This window comes from Spea bombifrons, chromosome 2 (genome assembly GCF_027358695.1).
Source record: "Spea bombifrons isolate aSpeBom1 chromosome 2, aSpeBom1.2.pri, whole genome shotgun sequence".
Taxonomy (NCBI): domain Eukaryota; kingdom Metazoa; phylum Chordata; class Amphibia; order Anura; family Pelobatidae; genus Spea; species Spea bombifrons.
The window spans coordinates 110,623,342-110,645,398 of NC_071088.1; the positions used below are offsets into that span (position 1 = coordinate 110,623,342).

Below are 22,057 nucleotides of genomic sequence, written 5' to 3' on the forward strand. Positions count from 1 at the left end.
AGTATTTTGGAAAACAACATTAAAAGCAAAGCCCCCAAAAGACTAAATGACATGGGCACATATAGTATTAGAGATATGAGCCAATAAGCTTAATTAAGCCGCCTGCCTATTTTGACTCCAGGTCTACTGGTAGACGGTGGTTAATGCTCCCAGAAACCGACTCTTAGTACTTTATCACACTGAAAGCAGTATTATCGGCCTGTTTACCACGTGCTTAAAGAAGGTGCGACGGGAAATGAGATAGTAAGTTCTTGGTCTGACGCTATATAAAAGCGGGAATATTCTTGCTATGAACAGCAATTCATAAATACCATGTTTGGCTGGGAGCAACCAACACAGAGAAAGGAGCTGTTGCCTTGACTCTGCAGAAGCGTCCTTTCCAAAAATACATTTATTCATGAAAATTCTTGCTTAATTCATAACACTGGTAAAATGTAATAAGAGTCAAATCACAGAAATGTGCTTAACACGCTAGAGACAGCAATTAAATGTTGAAATGGAACAGCACCTTTAACAAGTGAGCTTGGGTAACTGGCAAAAGCTTACAAAGAAATATGGGATCTCTGGATTAACAGTCAAGAATCTTCTCTAAACAAACATTTTTATATTGAGCTCCGCAGCCCAGCCATTAAGCAAAACCACCGTAAAATTTTACGAGCTAGAAGTACCTGGAATCAGGGGTTAGTTCAGGCGACAGCAAAGCCAGAAGTGTCAGTTTTATAATACACAATGCCACTAAAGCAAAGTTGTGACCAAACAGAGGTGCAACAAGCACAACAGATATCAAATATTGCCTTTAATTCACTCTACTGTATCATTTTTGTTCTGAATGGGACAACAGCTGGACAGAGATGCTGCTCAAGCCAAACACCGGGCTCATCAAAACTGGAGGAAATGGAGCCGAGTTAACTCAAGTTTGGACCTTTCCTTCATGCTGAGGGCAAGCCTGACTTAGCTGGTATGAGCTCAGACAAATGTGCCCAAAGAATCATTACATTTGTGTTCAGAAAAAGGGCCTTAGCCAACATTCAGTGGCCAATACACAATCTGAGGGAAAAATAAAGCATTATTATCTACTCTGCAGGTTTTATACGATATGGGTTAAACACTCGCCACCAATATCAAAGAAAAGGCATGAGTAGCATGGCTATGGCCTATGCATCTCTATCACCAACCATAACTTATAGTTATTAAGTGTGAAAAAAAGAAGACAGTCTATCAAGTTCAACCTTTCTATGCAGTGGCGATGCTACCATATAAACAGATTACCCAGCCAATACACTGTTTTCTTGCGGCATGCTTACACCTGTTTGGTAGGCCTCGTATTACACATTTCTATTATTTGAGCCTGTGACTAGCTTAGCGCACCGACATTTTTTCTTTTCCCTAAAAGAAACTTTTAACAGATGCGGGGAAAGGTGAAACATTGTAGTGATAGAAATACGATACATTTGGGTATCTTGCTCATTAAAAAAATTGCGATCGTATTATATTCCTAAAAGCATAGAAGCAGGGCTGGCTTTAATTGCCCATTAGTTTTGATGCAGAAAGACATTTATCTTATAATGATGTAAAAATAGTTCTTGATGCTATATACAATTTTTTTTTCTGATAGAATTATCACTTTGTTAAAAACGTTAATAACCTGCATTGACTGCCTTCGCCTAAAAAGCATTCAAAGCTTGACAGCACATTCCTGATTTTAACTTTTATTAAAGAAAAAAATAAAAGATTATTGAAGGACAGATTGAAACTACATTGTTGAGGGGATAGCATAATATTTCAAAATTAAGTTTCTTGTTGAATGCCTAAAAAAAAAATTAAGACCTTATTAACAATACCTATGTATGCAACGTGTTATTTGGGGTTCAGCGGCTCCAAGTACACACAAATTCTGCAGAAGAACACTGCTTGTGCATTTAAGCATTTGCACAAAAAATAAATGAAAAAAAAAAATCTTTCTTTCTGGACCAACGCAACATGGCCTAGAGGGCCCAGGTCATCATTACCAAAACATCTTACTTACGTGTTTCACCCTTGAGCGTCCCGGAGAGCTCTTGCGGCGTGATTTATCACCATCGGATTTTCCACCAGAAGGATCATATAAGAGCGAGTCATCAGTCTCTGGCATAGAGTCCGTGCATAGGCGTAAGGATTCATCCTCTTTATGCAAGCACATATCCATAGAGAGGGACCCGCCCTCGGGATCTGGAGACCCTATCGTGTCAGAGCCATGAAAGCTACCAGTTGTATCCCCTTGGCTAAGATTGGAGATTTCATTGACAATATCAGATTTGATTATCGTGCACCTAATAGGCACCTGCACATTTTCTGAAGAAAAATCCCCAATCTCCTGACTTAATGTATTTTCTGTAGTCAACATTTCAGTCACTGACTGAATAGGAGGCTCTTCTGCATCCAGGGGCATTTCGGAATCAGAAAGAGACGTTTGCTGAAAGCTACTATTTGATACATCTCCCTTTGCAACTGGAGGATCCTGGCTAGGGTTTTCATCCATACATGCAGTATCCTTTAGTCTGTCACCTTCCTCGGTTGGACTTGTGTTCGCCTTGTTAGAAATTGATTGGGTAAAAGATGAAGCCTTAAGGGTAGGGCTAAGTGGAGCAAGAGGTATACAGTCATTCTTAAACTCCTGAACATTTTCAGCATCTACATCCATATCTTCATCTTCCACAGTCACAAGTACAGGAGCCTCATCAAGCATAGGACAGCTATCCAATATCCTTTCTTGAGGTGAAGGTTCTGCTTCAAGTGGAGGTGGACTTCTAGTTTCCACTGACAGTAATGGAGTCATAGGAAGAGCTTCAGCGGCTTCATTCTCTGAAGATGGAGAAGGGGTATCTTCTTCAGCTGTTAAAACGTCTGCAAAGAGGAGACCTCATTAGCAATTGCAATGCCAGCATACAGGTATTTGTATAACAGTTTTTCCAGGGTCTACAAAGACTAGACTAGATGCCGATTACCTTCCAATAAACTTTCTGAAGGAGTCTCCACCAAACTGGATGTTCGAGGCAGCCCTTTGTCCTCTTGAGGATCCAGATCAGGCATCCCTATAAAGAAGCGATTACATTTAAAACTGCTTTAAGCTGTATTATAAAGCTGTACAGCAGCCCCTCTTAATAAGCCCTGGTTGCATACCTAGTGGTTTGGCTTCACATTCTGATACTGCTGTATCGGGGGTCTCCCTTCCTTTGATGAGCTCTTCTTTATCCTGTGTGAGTGGTTGTAATTTACTGCATGTTGGACACTCCCCATCAGATGGAAAGTTAGAAGCCTGTGCACAACTTGTGTGATAGAGCCTACAAGTATGGGGGAAAAAAGTTTGCATTAGCAGAAGTGTAGTTGAAGGGAACCTTTACCATAGTTCATATGCAACCTTTTCCATTATATACCCATTTTCCCTTCGTGGTCCTTCCAACTCGTTCTAAAGTCTCTTTGAAATGCCAATTATGTATACAACAGAGGCAATCTAATCCATTGTCATAAAGAGACTTCTGTGTCATCTACAACTCATGTAGAAATTAGGTTTTATCGTAAATTGCATACAATTTATACAAGTGCTTCAAATTACAACAAAACTAGAATCTGCTACATCACAACCGCGACAAAACAAGGCCAAAAATCGCCCTCTTAAGCTTACTTCTTGCAACTGGAGCACTGATCCATTGTCTTGGTTTGTCCAGGCTGATTACACTGGGAACATGTGTCATCTTGACTTTGCTGTTCTTGGCATCTTTCACACACAGTGTAGTTCTCGTACCACTGGCAGCTTGGCCCCAACTGCGTTGTCCGAGACCCGCAAATCCGGCAAACACGGCAATTCTGCGGAGAGGAGGTACGTTGGGTATTGAAATATAACTTATGACCAAATTCGTTTGACATGTCCATGACAATATGCATTTTAGGCTAGGTTTGGGGTGGCAAATGGGGGTTTTGTCTTTTCAACTAATTGTGACTATTTCTTTTCAGATATGTAGATAATAAGCATCTACCCAATAAGGTTAACCATTGATGTAAGAACCACATTTTTTCATTGTATGCTTTTGTACAAGATTCCCATCTGTGACCGTATCATCACTACACTAAGAGCTAGAGGCAAAAAAAAAATCTCACTCCATGTTGGTACATTTACCTTGCACTTCCACGAGTCAGAGGGCAGGCTTTCAATAGCTGGCTTCAGACAAAAGGTGTGATATCCCTTGTCACAAGCATCACACACTAGCATCATTGAGTCCTCACCAGGGTGCCTAAATGGATGAAAATTATAACACAGGAGACTGTTTAATCTAGAGAAATGATTATAAACACAAAATGTTAACCAGTGTTATAGATAACCAAGAATCCAGATCATAACTGCTATTTATAGAAGAGTAAGAAGTCTGTCCCACAGCAAAATGGTACTGCTGGCATTTCCCACATGGAGATATATATATATAATTAAAGCGAGACTGGCCAGTGTGTCAAATCATGAAATGATGCCTGTTATCCAAGTCCATTGTGCAGCACTGAGAAACATGTATTTTCTTTATAAACATTTTTTGCTGCATTTTGGATGGAGGCATACTTTATTCACACGGATTCTGCAAAAAACCTTGAGAAGCACCAGTTACAGAATGTGTTACATTGTCTTGAAGGTGCAATGTGTTCATCTTAATCCTATTAGAAGAATAGACATGTTTGCTGTGTGCAAAAAAATTCATGTGTTCATGTTCATACCACAGAGATAATCTATCGTACATCAACCATTAGATACCTAGAAAAAAAACAAACCATTTACCTGCAAGTTTGGCACACTTTACACTCAGGACATTGCCAGCCCGAGCGTTTTAATGGTGTGACCGTGATCTCGAGGCAGGAGCCGTGATAGTGTAGCCCACAACTAGTGCAGTAAAGAAGGTCTGTGAGGTCACCAGGCCCGTCGCAGAGCACACAGCGAGAGTCATCTGTGATAGAAAGAGAAATGTTAGAAACATGACTTCCTTCACTGCGATTGACTGTGCCATAGAATACTAGTCAAAGCTCATACAACACACTTCATTATAAAAGCATGTGTGTGTGTAATTTTTTTCAATGCTGGGAGCTGTTTGCACTCGACTTCTCCGTTCATATATAATCCCACACAAACGTCCAGGTTTTAGATAAAACCAGACAAGCTTAATAATGTTATATTTTTAATATTTGCACCATTTACTTGAACTAGCGCAGATTATAATTTCAAACTAACCAAATACAACAGCTTCTGAAATATGCTCTGGACACAGCAGTTTTAAGGTCTTCATTGACTGGAAGGATCCACCCGAAGCAGCGCAGGGGAAATGATATCGGCGCGAACACCCTGTCGAGTGGCACTGAATAGTAGCACCCATCCGATTACAGTATTCACATTTCTGTAAAAAAAACACGCAGCAGGGTTGCATTAAGATTACACAAGAACAGAGAGATTTTGACAGACAGCTATTTAAACTCATCTACTCAGTTACATTTTAAACTTTAAGGATTGTTGGTCTTCTCTGATGCTCAGAATATACATTCTTCCTCTAATAACCACCATCTCACCCCACTCTAAAGAATATATTCCCTCGTTAATTAGATATTCACAGAACCATACATACCTGTGATATCCCTGAGAATACAGCTATGTCCACATTGGTTAGTCCAACTCCTTCCACATTTGTGACACCCGATGACCAAGATGCACACCAGTGATGAACCCAGCAATGTCCTTTGGGAGGAAAATAAAATGTCACACACAAACATATACAAACGCACACATTGCCTGCCAAAGACCTAACATACTTCATAATCAAACAAAGTTATTCCTACAACAGTCTTGCTTCTAACCTGTTGGCTCAAAGAGGTCTTCTGGAGACACACTCTCATCAAATCCAATTATGGAAGGGTCAGGGTGCTGTGTGTCAATAGCTGGGGCCTGACAAAAGTCGGGGATCAGCTCTGGGTGACCTGGAGTAGGATCAAAGCGCACAAGTTCACGCTGTCCCTGCGGACTCCACTCTCCACAGTTGCAAAGGGCACAGCGCTTTGTCTGGGAACCACTGTTAAAAGAAATATTGATAAACATTATTGAAATACGAGTCAAATTTTAGTAATATTAGCGTCATCTATCTTATATACAGTACTGTGCAAAGGTTTTAGGCATGTGTTAAAAAAAAAAAAAAAAAAAAAAAACACAAGAACGTTTTTAAAAAGACATGTTAATAGTTCGTTTTTATCACAAAACGCAAACAGAAGACTTTTCTTCTTTCTTAAAGGAACTTAGCAAGTAGGCTGTTCATCTTAGAGAACTAACCACAGTTCTTTAGTGGATTTAGGCAGAATCAGTTGCTTCTCTCTCATATCATGTAATCCCAGACAGACTCAATGATGTTGAGAACAGGCCTCTGTGAGGGCCATTCCAGGATTCCCAAACTTGTAAGGAACCTCTGCCATGCTTTAATGTTGCCTGCAAGCACTCATTCTTGTACCGTTCTCCTTCTGCCATTTTTCTGCACTCCAGTTCCAGTGTTTCTCGTAAATAGTCACTTTGCCTTCCACATGGGAAGTATGGCTTTTGGCAGAAGGTCATACATGAAGACCACTTCTGTTCAGACTTCTCCAGACAGTAGACGGGTATACCAAAATTGCACGGTTTTGTGCCAATGTTGAGCTGATAGCACTGCTGGTCACGCTTTCATCTGCTGCACCGTTTCCTTGGCTGACATCTGGAAACCCCTAGCTCCCTTGAAATTTCTGCCTGAGAGAGACCTTCCTAATGTCACAGTAACTTCCTGAGACTGAGGACATACGGTGGTAGGTTTTAGTTTCAGAGGGGGGCCGTAGTACATTAATGGTAAAACTCCTTTCTCAGCTTCCCAGTACCCTATGTCACACAGGGTGATCGGGAAACCCAGTCTGGTCTGCCCAACCCAGACTTCTACAGAATAACCCGCTGTGAGGGCTCCATGCGCCTGACTTGGACAAAACAAGAAACTCTGCATATCTGCTGAGCACCTAGGAATGTTGTCCCTGTATGTTAGTTAAATGTCCCCACATGTTTATTTTAACCACCTTGTCCTTATCACGGGGTGGTCAGGAATTGCGGAACATTGCAACTTTTACTTTGCCAGAGAACAGTAGGATTCCCCTGGAACTCCTGGGCGGATCGTGAATCCACTGCGGTCTGCTTAAACTTCAACAGGTTGTCCCTCCCCCATAAAGCCTCCGATCGGGATGCTATTCAGGGAACTGAGAGGTCCATTAAAGGGCCCTGGGGGAACCCTGTTTTCTGTACACCAGGACATTTCACAGCAGGGCACCTGGGCTGCACAGGGGGAGTGGAGGATATTGTATTTCACCTAGTTCTTCACTTATGAATACGAGTCTCCTGCTGAATAAACCTGAGCCTTGTTTTCACCCTTCAAGAGGAGTTATAGATCACTAGACGCTATGTGCAAAAGGGAGAGACTTTGGCCGAGATACTCTGGTCGAGTATTAGTGCTCCACCACACAGTACAACTTCATTGAGTCTTGTTGCCTTGGTGTATGACTTGACATTAAACTGTAGTTCAGCTAGTTAGCGAGTTTGGCTGTTCCTTACACAGTTTTATTCCTCCTACACAGCTGTTTCGGTTTCATTTAATGATTGTTTTTCGACATACACATCAAATTGATGATTAGCACCCTGTTAGGTATCATTATTTAATCACACACCTAACTATATACCTAAATATTGATTTGATTCTTCTGTTCCCTCACTTTGTTAAATGATAAAAAAAAAAAAACATGTCTTTTTGGAAAACATTCTAAATTTTTCACTTCTTCACAGCAGTGTGTGTGTGTATATATTTACGTTCAGCTATCGTGCACACATTACATTGCTGATTTAGCCTTACTGTATCTTCTCTGCACACGCCAGTGGGCTAACAATTATTACAATGTCACTGTCGATATATTGACACTTGCTGAAAACCATTTATTTAGTTCTGGAAATACCGTGTCATTAGCAGCAGCCTCACACATTTAATAGACTGTCGAACGCATGCATTGTTTCTTCGGACCTAGTGCAATTCACAGTACCTGATGCACTCTGGCTCAGGAAGACCATCATCTGTTCCAGCTGGATCGGTCTGCACTGGACTGCTACACTCATCACCTTCTGCCTCACAAGCCACGTTGGACACATTTTCATCAGCTTACACGAAAGAATAGAAGGGGGAAAGATCCAAGTAAAACTTTAGTCAGCATCCAGATAACAGTTTTTTTGTTAGCAATTTGGCCAACAGAAATCCTAGATATGTGAACATTTTTTGTATAACTGTAGCCTAATCATTTGCTGAAGACAGGATAACACAAATAGCACGTAGGACCCCAATTTACAGTAGATACTAGTCAAAGCTCATGCTGTAATTCTTCAGAGGGTCAGATTTATGACTTGGAGGCACAAACATAACGGCACAAAGTCGGACAGACCACTGAACATTTTCTCATCAGTTACTACCTGATGCTTCCGATTCTTTGTCCTCGCTGGATGGCTTCTGATCATCCATCCCGGTCCACAAACTCTGACCGTCCCTTGGAGGGAGACCTGTAACCATTTAAGATAAATTAAAAAGTTAACATTTTAAGTCAGAATTAAAAATGCCCATTTAATCATTTCATAAGTGGCCGTCACTGAATACATAAGGAAACGCAGCAAAACTTCCTCCACAACAGTACTCATTAAAGCGCAAAACAGCCCAATATCTTTATTTGGTTGTCATCCACCGTTACCAGTGATTTATAACAAACACAGAACATAATGGCAGATACGCCAAAAAGTTCTTAACTAGTCTATCCATGGATCCTGCTGTAAAAACATTCTGCGCCGGTCTTTATGCATATCTAATATATGTTTAAATCCCCTGTCCCACTTGGGACGAGGTTTCACTCATCTACCACATTCTCAGTAAAGTAAAAAGTCCTTACATCAGTCTCCCTCTTTAAAATATCCTTCCCTCTTTAACGATTTTTATCGTTATTTATTTTTCCCTAAAAAGTCACTATTGACACTACAATAAAGGACTTGCTTTTAGGAGACCCTTTTTAGGATACATACACACACACACAAATAACCCACACCCATGAAAAGCTACAACACATCTGATGCAACATCTTGCCAACAAACACATTTTACAATAAAATGGAGGGGGGGTTAAGGAAAAAATTTTTTATATGCAATTCAATGCATTTGTTGGTTGCAGTGTTCAAAGAAATTATCCCATATGTGGAATGCACAAGCAGGCAATTTCTGTCTGTAATGCCACATGCATCAGGACAATTTTTGATTCTGCATCCTTGATGCAAAATTAAGCATTTTACTATACAAAAGACACCGTAAAAGCATTATACAAAAAAAAAAAAAGTGATACTTTCATGCACATACAGCACTTCTTTACATTACTCAATTTCAATATACAGTCTATTCCAGGAGTAACTTTTCATTAAGAAAAAAAAAAAAACAGGCAACGCTGTTAAAGATTTGGATTACAAAAAAACGGACGGTTAAAGTAGTATCTGCTTAAAATGTCCTTTAAGAATACCAATGGAGATATTTTATTTATTATTGTACTTCATGAAGCATCAGCATAATTGGTAGCGATATTACAAGAAAGGGTAAAATCCTCAAACTCTTAACACTGGCACAAGAAGATGTACTCAGCCTAAAAAAATAAAATGAAAAAAATTTTGCTTAGTGGCAAAAAGACTCAGCGATTGCACTATTTGGCTTATTTCTATTTTATTTAATGAAAACATAAAATTGATAATGTTTTTATTTTAGTGGTTTTCCTCCATGGAAATGAGCAGGGGTTACAGTTAATGGTTACAACTGGGTAACCAGTCTGAAAAGTTACTCTTTCTTGGCTTTGCTGTCAGGGTTTCTTTAATTGCAAAAATAGAATACTTGCAAGAGTCTAACTGCGGTTCACAGATTTGTATCTACAACGCTGTAAAATGACATTGTTGAATTAAAGCTGAAGACTGGAATGAACATTGAAGGCTTTAAACTGGTTGCTTTTCCATATAAAGCAAAAGGGGGAGGCCGACAGCAAACAGGAAGGACTGCTGTACGTGAACACAAAGTGATCCCTCCTGTGTCACATGACCAGGGAACACAAAAGCGCCCATCAGAAGTACTTCCCGTTTTCTCTGTCACATGAGTCTGCATGCCTGAAACTGAATATAAATCAGATTTCCCTGTATCAGCCCATCAGAAAATAAATCTGGCACACAAGGTAATTTGTAACGCACTCCTAACCACTAGACTGTCGGTGATACCCAACACGAAGATGAACCCATAAAAAGCAAGTGATTTAAGTTATGCTTTGGTGCATTGTAGCCGCTTCATGCCTTCCTAGACAGTGATATACAGTAACATTAGATCAAGCGACACTGTTTGCACTTGATCTCCCTTATACCAATAATACACTGAATTTTTGAGTCATTTTTTTTGGGATTTTGAGTCAGCGAACCAGTGCATGGTTGGCAGTAAAAAAGAAAACAGACAACATTTTATATAGCATATCAAGTACTTAAGAAGCAAAGTCATCTTTGCATCATATTCACTTTAATCTAAAATAAAAAACACACCATGTATCAGTTTGCCAGCATATTTTACAATGTAACTGGGAAAAAGTAATGTAAGTTGGCCATTCCCTGTAAAATGTCAACTAAAACCAAAATAAAATAGTACTATTCATTTTTGGGAGTAAACAATCATTCCAGCTGTGCATGACTTATAAGGATACTAATTAAAGGAGCCGTAATGCACCTGGTAACTAAAAGAGACTGCCAATTTGGGATGTATGTCCAAAACATACTGAAATTAGAGTGTGCTGTAACAGAGCTACTTAGTTGAGAAACTGTAACCTGTCCAGCCTTGTACTACTTTTACTGCATGTACATCTAAGGGTATTAGGTTTGGATCTAAGAGCCAGCCAAAAAACATAGGAGATTGTTTTTCACCCCAATCATGTATTAAGAAATATGTCCCCACCCTATAGAAATCAAACAACATACACCAAACACGCATTGACTCTTGCATTAATTACACAGTGTATAGAGTGCCCATTCATCCTGCAGAGGTCAGGCACTGATATTGGATGAGAAGGTCTGGCTCCCGATCGCTGTTCCAGTTCATCCCAGGTGTTCGATGGGGTCGAGGTCAGGGCTCTGTGCAGGACAGTCAAGTTCTTCCACACCAAACTCATCCAACCATGTCTTTATTGACCTTGCTTTGTGTACTGGCGAACATCCATGCCAGAATAGAATAGGGTCTTGCCCATACTGTTCCCACAAATTTGGAGGCATAGCGTTGTCCAACATTTCCTGGTATGTTGAAGTGTTACGTTTTTTCCATCACCGAAGGGACACCAACCCCTGAGAAGCAGCCCCAATACTATTAATCCCTCCTCCACCAAGCTTTCTAGTTGGCACTATGCAGTCAAGGTTCTCCTGGCATCTGCCAAACCCATACTCACCCATTAGACTGCCAAAGAGGGAAGCCTAATTCATTACGCCACAGAACATGTTTCCTCTGCTCCAGAGTCCAGTGACGGCTTGCAAGCAGTTGCTTGGCCATGGAAACTCATTCACAGCACAGTTTTTGAGCTGCTATTAAAGCCGGTGGAATTTGGCAGAGCATTGGCAACTCTTAAGCACCATGCACCTCAGCACACCGACTTTACATGGTCATCTGCTTTGTGGCAGAGTTGCTGCTGTTCCTAAAACTTCCACTTTCTAATAATACTTACAGTTGACTGTGTAATATCTAGCAGGGATTCACTGAGCTCTTCAGAACAACATTTTTTCCCAAAAATGTTTGTAAATGCAGACTGTGTGCCTAGGCAATGGGCACACCTGAACTTAATAATTAAAAGCTGTGTGCCAATAATTTTGTCCATATGGAGTATATAAAGCTCACACACTGACTGGCACTATACATATTTACACTGACCCTAAAACTATAGTTTTATATACATATATACACACACACTAACCCTCCAAAACTATTGTATACACTTACACACTTACACACACCTCCCGATTATACACACACACAGTGTTTTGGAGTGTCAGGATAGCAATGTGTATATTACACCTACAGGGTTGTAGGCCTTGATGACAAAATCATAAGGCAGATATGGCTGGGGCAGCACGCACTCAAAACACACCACTGCATATTTACCGCAATTAAGTCTATACACGTTATATTTGCGAGAAGCTGGTTGAAATGTCCACCAAATTTACTGCCCGTTTATAAGCATAATGCCTTTGTGACAGGGGATGTTTTCTGCGACGCCCGAAACAACGGCATTGAGCAGCCTTTTAATTCGGACTCACCGTTTTTGCGGTATGTGATCCTCAGGAGATTGGGCTTGTGAATGTGTTGTCCCCTCCAAACAGACACTGGGTGAAAGCTCCATTACACCCTACCACCAATCACAAGAGAACCTGTCTTTTTGAGAGGAACTGTCACCATGACACCTTTCCTACAGAACTAACCTCATTTATCAAAACTACCAATACCTTGTGATCTTTCATCCAGAAAAAGCACAGAAAACCTACTGCTGAGGAACGATCTTCAAAAACATGTGAAGGGGATGTTAAGATGCCTGCTCCTAGTGGCATACACAAAGTGGATTACTGCTTCTTTTTTTTTTTTATTAGTAATACATATCTGCAAACACCATTACCTAAGTTTATTTAGTGTACTGAGCTGTGAAATACAGTATTATTTTCAGAGCTGTTGCCTTCACTCAGAAGACAGAAAGAAAAGAAAAAAAAAAAAAAGCTCTCAGTAGCGAGCAAGCTTGTCACTTCTAACTCTAGAATGAGAAAACTGATCAGCTGTTCTTTCTCTCAAAGGCCATTGAGTTTTGGAGAGCGCTCAATGGGCATAAACATGAATGGGAAAAAATACCACTGTCAACAGCAGTAGCAACAGTGACTGCAGCCTCGGGAAGATGTGGTAGGAGGGCACATACAGGGGCTTAATGACCTCTATAAATCCATAAGTTTCTTGCGTCGGAAAAAAAAAAAAAAAAACCACAAATAAAGAATGTAAGAATAGAGAAACTGTAAGACTGACATAGCATACCAATCGCTTTCAAGAGAAGATTTTTTAAAAAAAATATTTCTATTGTATTATTTTTAACACAGCCATTAAATCTGATTGCCCAACAGATTGGTCTACGTTAGGGGAGATCTATAATACACACACACACACATATATATATATAGTTCATCACATGTCCCCTCTTACAACAGGCATAGTACTGGAGTACAAAAAAAAAAAATTTTGGAAATGGGTAAAATTCCAATGCAATACTACATAGAATATTCTACTATAGATTTTTTCATTTTATTACAAATTTAGATAAAGATGTATCATTCATTGAGAATGCACGATAGAATAAAATCACGTAAATTAATTTATATTCGATGGGTTATTCACCAGCCACTCTATTACATACATCAGAGTGCATTTTTATTTGTATACTTTCAAAAGGAAAACGTTGTCCACTTTTTAAATGACTAAAGCCAACCTACCCATCTTCATTGAACGCCGAGTGCAAGGTTGTTCGGTGCCTAATACGGAGGACTCCACTAACGCAGCAAGCAACATTTCTCCCAGTCTCCCTGTAACCAACAGGCTTTCACCCTGTCCCAGGCCTATAAAACAAATCCGCCAATCCCATACACTGTATGTGGCCTGACTCAATAGTATTTTTCAGTTAAATACCTGGTACTCACACGGATCCACTGTTTAGATGTTAGCATGCCTCTGGTCAACAGTGTACAATCATCAAATTAAAATGGGGAGGTGGGGGTACAAAAGATGGACACCAAAAGATGCATCACCACAACTTAGATCCAAATGTATTGAGGCACCTTTTAGGTATCCAGAGAAGGCTTTAAATTGCTCAAAAGTCTTGGTGGGTTAAAATGCATTGCAGCCCCTCGGATTTAGCTGCTTGGAAAGCAATATAGCCATGAAAAGCTAGATAGGACTCGCCAAACTTGGGATACATGAACGTAGTGGCGGGCGAAGCAATGTATGGCCATATAGTGTGACAGAATTCCTAATAGCTTTGAATGTTCACTTTGTTTTGTGTATTTATTGGTCATAATTTATCAGCCTTTTATGCTCTTTAGGCTGTGCTCCCCTTTCTGAGCTGCAAAAACCTCCAAGTGAGGCTTGGTGGTGATTTTTTTTTTTTTTTTTGCATGTTTTCACAACATTTTTAAGAATAGGCTGCGATACGGTTAGCGCTGCACAATTTAGCAAAGTTGTTGGATTTTATTGTTAGAAGTTGTCTCAGGTGTGAGGTTCTACAATTTTGATGTAATTAGGGTTGCCACACCACAATAAAACCACCCTCAATAATTGGGACAGCTCCAACACATTTGCTCCTTGGCCTGATACTTGGGAGGTGGGTATCATTGTAATAAATGTAAAAAAAACAAACTGCATATTTTATGCAAAACTCCCACAAAATTATTAAACATACTGAATTTATAACCCTGTTTAGGAATTGGGAAAAACACTAACCGCAGCAGCCATGCTCACTGCCTTCGATTACAAGTCCATTCCAGATAACCCAGTTAATTTGCTAGATTATCGTGATGGTGGTTATTTCCTGAACTAGCGAGCGGCGAAGGTTGTTTGACCAGGCCAAATTTAGAATTCAAGCTAGAGTGAAACACAAATCCCTACATTCTCAACATATACCTATGAGAGCTTGGTGATAGTAGTAGTCCACAGCAGCTGGTGTAACAGTGACCCGAAATAACTTACTCTTAAAAAGACAGGGGGGGGGGCATCAAAAAAGGGTTAAACCTAATTTCCATTAAGTACAAGATATTCATATCGTCTCACAAATCCTTTCGTTGAAACATTTCCAGGAGCCTGCCCCCAACACCTGCTTTACACTTAATGCGGAGATGGAACCGGCCTTCTGCTTACATATTTAAAATATTAGTCGCACAAAGTAGATCCTTAACAATATAGCACGTTTACTTACTCAATAATCACCTGGTTTCCTTAAAAAAAAAAAATGTATACTTTATCCGTGCTTTCGTTTGTTTCCTATTAATATAGCTCTCATTAACTATTTAAATACCATGTAGCACATAACCATGTAGCTACTTTATAAATATTTAAAATAAATAAAAAACATACTTAGGTGGCTGGTTTCTCACCTATAGCTGCAAAAAAAAGAAAAAAAAGCACACCCTCACATTTCTTTAGCTCCTTTCCCTCAGATTCCATGCGGTTTATGCCTGGGAATTGAGCGATACACGCAACAATGTATTGGGATGTCAACATTTAAAGGAGAGGTAGGCTTCCTATTTAAATGGGTTCTGTTACTGTCTGGTGCAAACATTCGCTCAAGAAACTTGAACGTTGGTATGTTGCACTTTTAACATGTATATAAATATTTATATCTATGAGATATATACGTATATATATATATAAAATCTATTTTGCACACACATATTCTCAAAGGTAAATAACTCAAGATAGATACATGGATACAAAAGTCACGCGTTGCTCTACAAAAGTAGTAAGACAAGAAGAGATGGAATGATTTCTCTCACCTTCAAAACAAGACCACATGGGACAGAGACTGCAAAGAAGAGATAGGGACATCAATAATCCCTTTCCTCCAACATCACACCATAAATCACCCAACCTCACATACACGAGAAGCTAGAGGTATTAATCAATCCGATGATGCCACTAGGACAGTATTAGAGAAAATCAAATGCAAGCTGAAACAGTTTAGAACCTTAGTTTATAGACAGATGTAATAATTATGTCCAGTGGTATATTTTTGCTTTGAGGTATAATGTGTTTTAAACAATAGACCTGACAACTAAATTGTACTATGGCTATGGCTACTGGTAAGTTCGAATGTCCTACGTTATGACAACTGCTTTGGTGACGGGTTACACGGGTCAAAAATGATGAGACAGTTATCCTTAGATTAAGAGTAGATGTTAAGAGTCAAAAGAGGTATACCAATAGAGATCAGTATAAAATGGCCCAAAAGTTAGCCTAAAAACCTGGCCCTGGGATTTGCCAAGACCTGTTGTAATGAATAAAGGCCAATACATGATTTTGAGTGATCCAGCAGGAAACCTTAAGGTATATCTATGGCTATCAGATATCTATGGCTTTCAGCCAAGGATTATGGTGTATTTTGACCTCCCAAAGCAAAAAAAACCATTAATATACAGCAATGGAGGCCAACCGTTTAACTGTCCAAAACTTAGACACCATGGCGCTCAACTACCATGTGTTCAGGCTGAGGAACACAGGATTTGTAGTTCAGCAATAACTGGACAAAACAGCCATGATATAGTGAAACACAAAAAAAAGCGAAGTATGTCACTTTCACTAAAAGTACTTTTTCCTAAAAAGGATAGCAAACACATCTCTACCTCTGCGTTTGTATAATATCTTGCATCCGCAGCACTGTGGCGTCGGAGAGGGATTTTGGGTGACAGTCACCGTTACAAAGACCTACAGGATAAAGTATCACCAAGTACACAATAGGATAATAGCATAAGGACAGTAAAACCGATGAACCCTTCTAGATTTATATAGCAAATGACACAATGACTTCATGTAAAACAGCAATACTGTATATGCAGATGGTATACAAAATCATGGCAGCATGTGGTGCAAACAAAGATCTGATAACAGGGATTGCTGGGCAATGGCAAATATACATACATAATTACATATACACACACACACATATATATATATATATACACATATATACACACACACACGTATATACATACAACTTTGTGAGTTCTTAAACACTGTAGTGTGCCACATCTTAGTTACTACAATGTCCTCACTTCCCACTATATCTCCGAACTTAATCTCTTTATTGTAGGCAGAGAATCCACGGGGTAACACCGCTGCCCACGATAAACCCCAAGAGGGCCTCTATTAATATGATAAGGGGTCCATGTCACCTGGACAGCACCCCCACCCCCCGCGGGATACTGACCCCTCCGCCGGCACAAATAGGAGAAATGCCGCACAACCCATTATGATCAATGCAACATATCTGCACAAAAACAACGCTTCAGCTTCGTATATTGAGCAGCCTTCAGCAGAGCGGAGCCTAGCAGGCCGTGTTATGTGACACACACTCGCTGGGCTGCACAGACACACACACAAAAGACCCAAAATATCCTCACGACACACTGTAAATACACACAAGACACACGCCAGGCCACCAGCCAGCATCCTCCATGTTCGTAGTGTCCCACCCAGCTCTCCCCGCCGCTCACCTTTACTGTGGCCGGGGCAGGCAGACCCCCCAGCGAGGAAGCATCTCACCCGGTTACCCGATACAGTGCCCGGGAACAGGGGGCGTGGAATAAGGGCACCCCGGGCTGCAGTTCCGGCCTCCCCGGCCTCCTTCACTCCATACCACGGCTGAGCCGGCCCACTGGTCAACAATATCCTTTCTTGTTCGCTGGCTTCTAGTCGCTCTTTCTCCCAGCAACCTATTACCCACTACGCTCAACACTCGGCCGCCATCTTCATTGCCCGGAGAAAAAGTAGTCCAGCCGAGCCGGGGGGGGGATGTCCCCGAACTGAACACTTAAGGCCGCAGGCCGTTCAGGCAGCGACGGACTATGAATACGAGTCCGGAAGCAGACGTAGCTTGACGCGAGGAAGGCTCTGTCCTGCACTACGGGTATCCGGTATCAGGGTTTTAGTCCCCTTCTCGGCAACGGGGCTTTATTTGCGCTGCAACGGCAGCGGAGGAGGAGGGATACGCGCGACCGCTCGGGATGTGACTCTGCAGTGACGCGGCTCCGCACAGGATGCTTCCGCCGTCAGATTAACTGCTTCAGTGCCAGAGCCGAGTTGCAGCAAGCACGTGGGAGTAAACGGTGGGTGGAGGAGAAGCGTCCTTCGAAATGGAAGCCGTGGGGGAGCTGCTCTGTAGTAATAATACTATGTACCTGATATATAATCATATATACAATAAATCAGTGAGGCCTATAATAGCAATGTAAGTCTCGCACAGCCATACTTTCTAGTAAATAAACGCGGTTTATTGTAGAGAGAGACGTGCTTACACTCCGTTCTCTATATATCTATATGAGTCTGTGTAGACACTCGCGCGGTTTTACATAACACATATACATCGCTAATAAACATTTATATACATCACTAATATATATTTATAAAGGCTGCAGGCTTTCATACTTGGGGTATCCCAATGATGCCAGTTTAGGATGTTTTTATGTATAATGTTCTTTGCTAAGCAGTGACAGATGTACTTAGCGCTGTACCATTTACACTATAATATGGAGATGCAAAAGTGCAGACATTTTGATTGGGGTACAATAGGCGTGAATACATTAGGAAAGCAGGTCCCTGTCCCATAGAGCTTACATACAGTCTATGTGAGTAGGGTAGCTTGTCCAGCAGCTTAGAATCCCAGAAATAAAGTCTAACTTGCTTTTGGTAATGATATATGATTTTGAGTAGCATTTTAGAAAGTACTCATCAGTACTTTTGCAAAAGTGCCCCCCCAGCATAGATAAGGCCACTTGGTCTATCGCCAAAAGCAGCTGCCCTGCAGCCGTTACAGCCATTAATGTTATTGGTCATTTTGTTTTTTTACCTCATTGTAACAGGTTTTTTTTTTTGGGGGGGGGGGTGTCGAAGCCCCAGATACTGTGCTCGTCTTCAGCTATGAGAAAGAAGAAAAGTGACAAGTGCTTCAGTGTAGAGCCCTGCGCGGGACTACTTTTTTAATACCGCTCCCGCTGATTTTTTGTCCAATCCCACCCGCTCCCGCAATGTGTGTTTCGCTCCCGCCACATATGTGTCCATTCCCCCCCTGCTCCCGCCACGTGTGTCCTATCCCGCCCACTCCCGCCACATGTGTGGTCAATCACGCCCACCAACTTACCTGAACCGCAGATTTCCCGTGAGGCTGCCATCGTGTTCCTCCCTCACAGCGTCTCTTCTCTTGTTCCGCCCAGGAACACAGCGGAGTCACGGGAAGTAACGTCACATCACGTGAGTCCGCTGTGTTCCTGGGGGGAGCAAGAGAAGAGACGCTGTGAGGGAGCAGCGCTAAGGCGGGATTACCGGGACCCGTAGGTACAGTGTCTGACCGCCCGCGCCCACAAGTTTTTTAGCAAGACCCGCATCCCAATGCAGTCCTCTACTGTAGTGTATTTAAGGCCACAGAGAGACCAGGTCCACAGTGGTCTTCTTCTTAGACTATACTCCTCTTATGGGGATATGCAGCCCATTCCTTCCCTCTCAGACTGAGTTCAATGGGGGGCCAGATCTTCCAGCGTCTCTTCCAAGAAGGATACACAGAAACAAAGGTTGGAATACAGCACTCAGTTGTGAGATGGTGCAAGAAGGAGACCCATTGAAGTTTTCAAGGGGAGGAAGGTGGCAAAGAGGCATATCACCCCACCAAAAAGCAGAGTCTCCGGGAACCTGGCTCCGCTGTGACATTTTTAAGCATGACAAAACTAAAATCAGTGTCCTTAATTTAAATTCAAACTGCATGTGCCCCAAACGTGAGGTGATGAAGTTCCCATTTCAGGTCCTAGCCCATGGCTTCTGTTAATAAAAATGATCTTCTCCCACACCACCAGCAATAGGTGGGGAGAAATAATAATAATAAAAAGAGTGCAAGGCTCAAAATAAAAAGTCCAGATGATCCAAGTGCGCTTATTCGACCTCCGTATAGTGAATGTGCCCCTGCACACCACTTAATATGTGTGGCAAACCTTGGTTCCCTGATACAAAGGTACTCAAGAATCTTGGTGAGCCTACACGACCTTAAGGCCAGAGGACCAAGCTTTCCCTCCTACAGTTACTCACTTGATCATAGCCAAAAGGAAGAGGAGCGATAACCTCATCGTAGGTTCGTGCACTCTTTGTAATATCGTCTGGAACAACATGCGAACGTGGTACCCCTAATCTGTATGCATTTATTAATTATGGAAACAACGTGTCAGCAGCACCCCATAGGTTTGGCCATGTAAATGCAGACGGTGCATTCTAATACCACGGTTTGATTTAAATTGATTAGGTGAGTTTTATTAATGCTGTGATGTATTTCTTTGCATGCCTGTGTACATGTTTAATAATAGGGATGCTGAATAAGAGACTGAAAAATATATGACTAGAGAAAAGGGCAAGAAAAATATATAGCGGGGCAGAGTCCAAAACATAAAATGGAAAGTTAACGGTAGACAAAAGCATAATTGGGAATGTTACATATTTTAATCAGGGTCCAAGAAAATATATATATTGTTATGTTTTTTCCCCACAAAATGAGTGGCATAGAGAGGAAGAATTTCATGTTGCCTGTTACGATGGATAAGCTCTTCTGAAAAGGGCCTTAGCTCTGCAGAGGAAGGTCTTGTTACTAGTGGGCTATCTCAAGGACACATACTTTTTGACAACTTTGTTACCAATATGATAAAAGGTCTTAATGGTAAGGTATGTCTTTTTCAAGATGATACAGGCTAGCTTGGTTGAACAAGACAAATGGCATGTGATTTAAGTAAATTAGAAGAATGGTCAAGAGTGTGGCAGCTGCAGTTTAATGTTGAGAAATATACAGTAAAACAATGCAAAAATTCCCAAGGCAGAATATAGCATTGGGACACTGTTTTGTCAGAGGAACGTGTTAGTAATTATTTCTGATGACTTAAAGGTAGGCCGAGAATGCAATAAAGCATCGAAAAAGCAAGCAGGGTGCTGGGTTGTATAGCACGCGGCATTAGTAGCAGAAGAGGGAGGCGGTTCTGCCACTTTACAGACCTCACCTAGAGTATTGTGTACAATTCTGAAGACCCGTCTCCAGAAGGATATTGGCAAAGTGGAGAAAGTTCAGAAGAGGGCTACAAAAATGTCAGGATAAAAATGATCAGGAGAGACTAAGGGATCTTAATATCTGTACCTTGGAGGAGAGAAGAGAGAGAGGAATGTCACAAAACATTAAAATTTCTAAAAGAATTCTTCAGATTACAGCAGGGAGGTCATAGTCTAAACCGGTGGGGCAGAAGTTTGCACAATGTAAGGAAGTTTTACTTTACAGAGAGGGTTGTAGGTAAATGGAACAGCCTCCCCTCGGACATAGAGGCTAATAAAAGGGGGAGGGATTTAAACATGCATAGGATAAGAATAAAGTTATCCTGAGTCTTTTCATCAGGAAAAATGGACAGACTAGAATTGTTCTTATCTGCAGTGAGATTCAAAGTTTCAATGTTTTTATGGATGGTTCATTTATAATTCATTCCAGTAGACATACTGCTATGTGAAAAAAAATCTTATCTATCATGTGCAAGATTGTGACTGACACAGGCAAAGGAAATGTGGGTTCAATTGATTGAGGGGTATAACTGTAGGGATACAAGACATTTGGCTCCAAAGTACCCCCTGAAAATCCAAGTAGTGCTGTTTTGATGGATGTAGGCTCTAGGCTCTCCACAGACCACCCAGTTAAATGTTACTCTAAATTTGCTTCTATACATTCGCAAACAAGCTGTCAAATCAATGTTCAGAAGGAATTTTACCCAAAACAATGTACCACCATGAAGAAGAAGGGTGTGTTGTAACCTGTATGGTGGTCTTCTGTAGGATCTATGCCTATTTAAGCCAAAGTGAACATAGTAATTAAATACATTAATAGGCCTGTCCGTTAATAAAAATGCTGGGGGGGGGGGTTGTATTGGTTTGTCTTAGTCTATCACTTATAGTTTTGTCATACCCTTTGAATATATGTACCGTGAGAAGTGCTGCTTAAATTCTTGGCACTATATAAAAAATATAAAAATAATGAGAAAGGAGTTTCTTTGTGAATTTATGATGGGGTGTGTAGCACACAAACGTTGATGAGCCTCTTGAATGTTGAGGATAATTGGGAATGAACAACATGCTCCCCCTACAGGCACAAAACAGTAATTATAAGATCAATTG

General features: G+C 41.0%; 1 protein-coding gene across 1 annotated transcript in view; it reads right to left on the reverse strand.

Annotated features, from left to right (window-relative positions):
* Positions 1-17,884, reverse strand: part of KMT2D (lysine methyltransferase 2D) — a 50,352-nt gene extending 32,468 nt beyond the window's left edge. The window contains exons 1-12 of the mRNA XM_053456030.1: positions 17,374-17,884; positions 8,516-8,602; positions 8,095-8,209; positions 5,863-6,074; positions 5,634-5,743; positions 5,246-5,408; positions 4,799-4,964; positions 4,154-4,268; positions 3,662-3,843; positions 3,160-3,320; positions 2,985-3,071; positions 2,027-2,883 (exon numbers count right to left, since the gene is read on the reverse strand). Of these exons, the coding sequence (XP_053312005.1) occupies positions 2,027-2,883; positions 2,985-3,071; positions 3,160-3,320; positions 3,662-3,843; positions 4,154-4,268; positions 4,799-4,964; positions 5,246-5,408; positions 5,634-5,743; positions 5,863-6,074; positions 8,095-8,209; positions 8,516-8,564 (2,217 nt within the window). The 5' untranslated portion in view covers positions 8,565-8,602; positions 17,374-17,884. The remainder of the gene's footprint in view (positions 1-2,026; positions 2,884-2,984; positions 3,072-3,159; positions 3,321-3,661; positions 3,844-4,153; positions 4,269-4,798; positions 4,965-5,245; positions 5,409-5,633; positions 5,744-5,862; positions 6,075-8,094; positions 8,210-8,515; positions 8,603-17,373) is intronic.
* Positions 17,885-22,057: the final 4,173 nt, after the last annotated feature.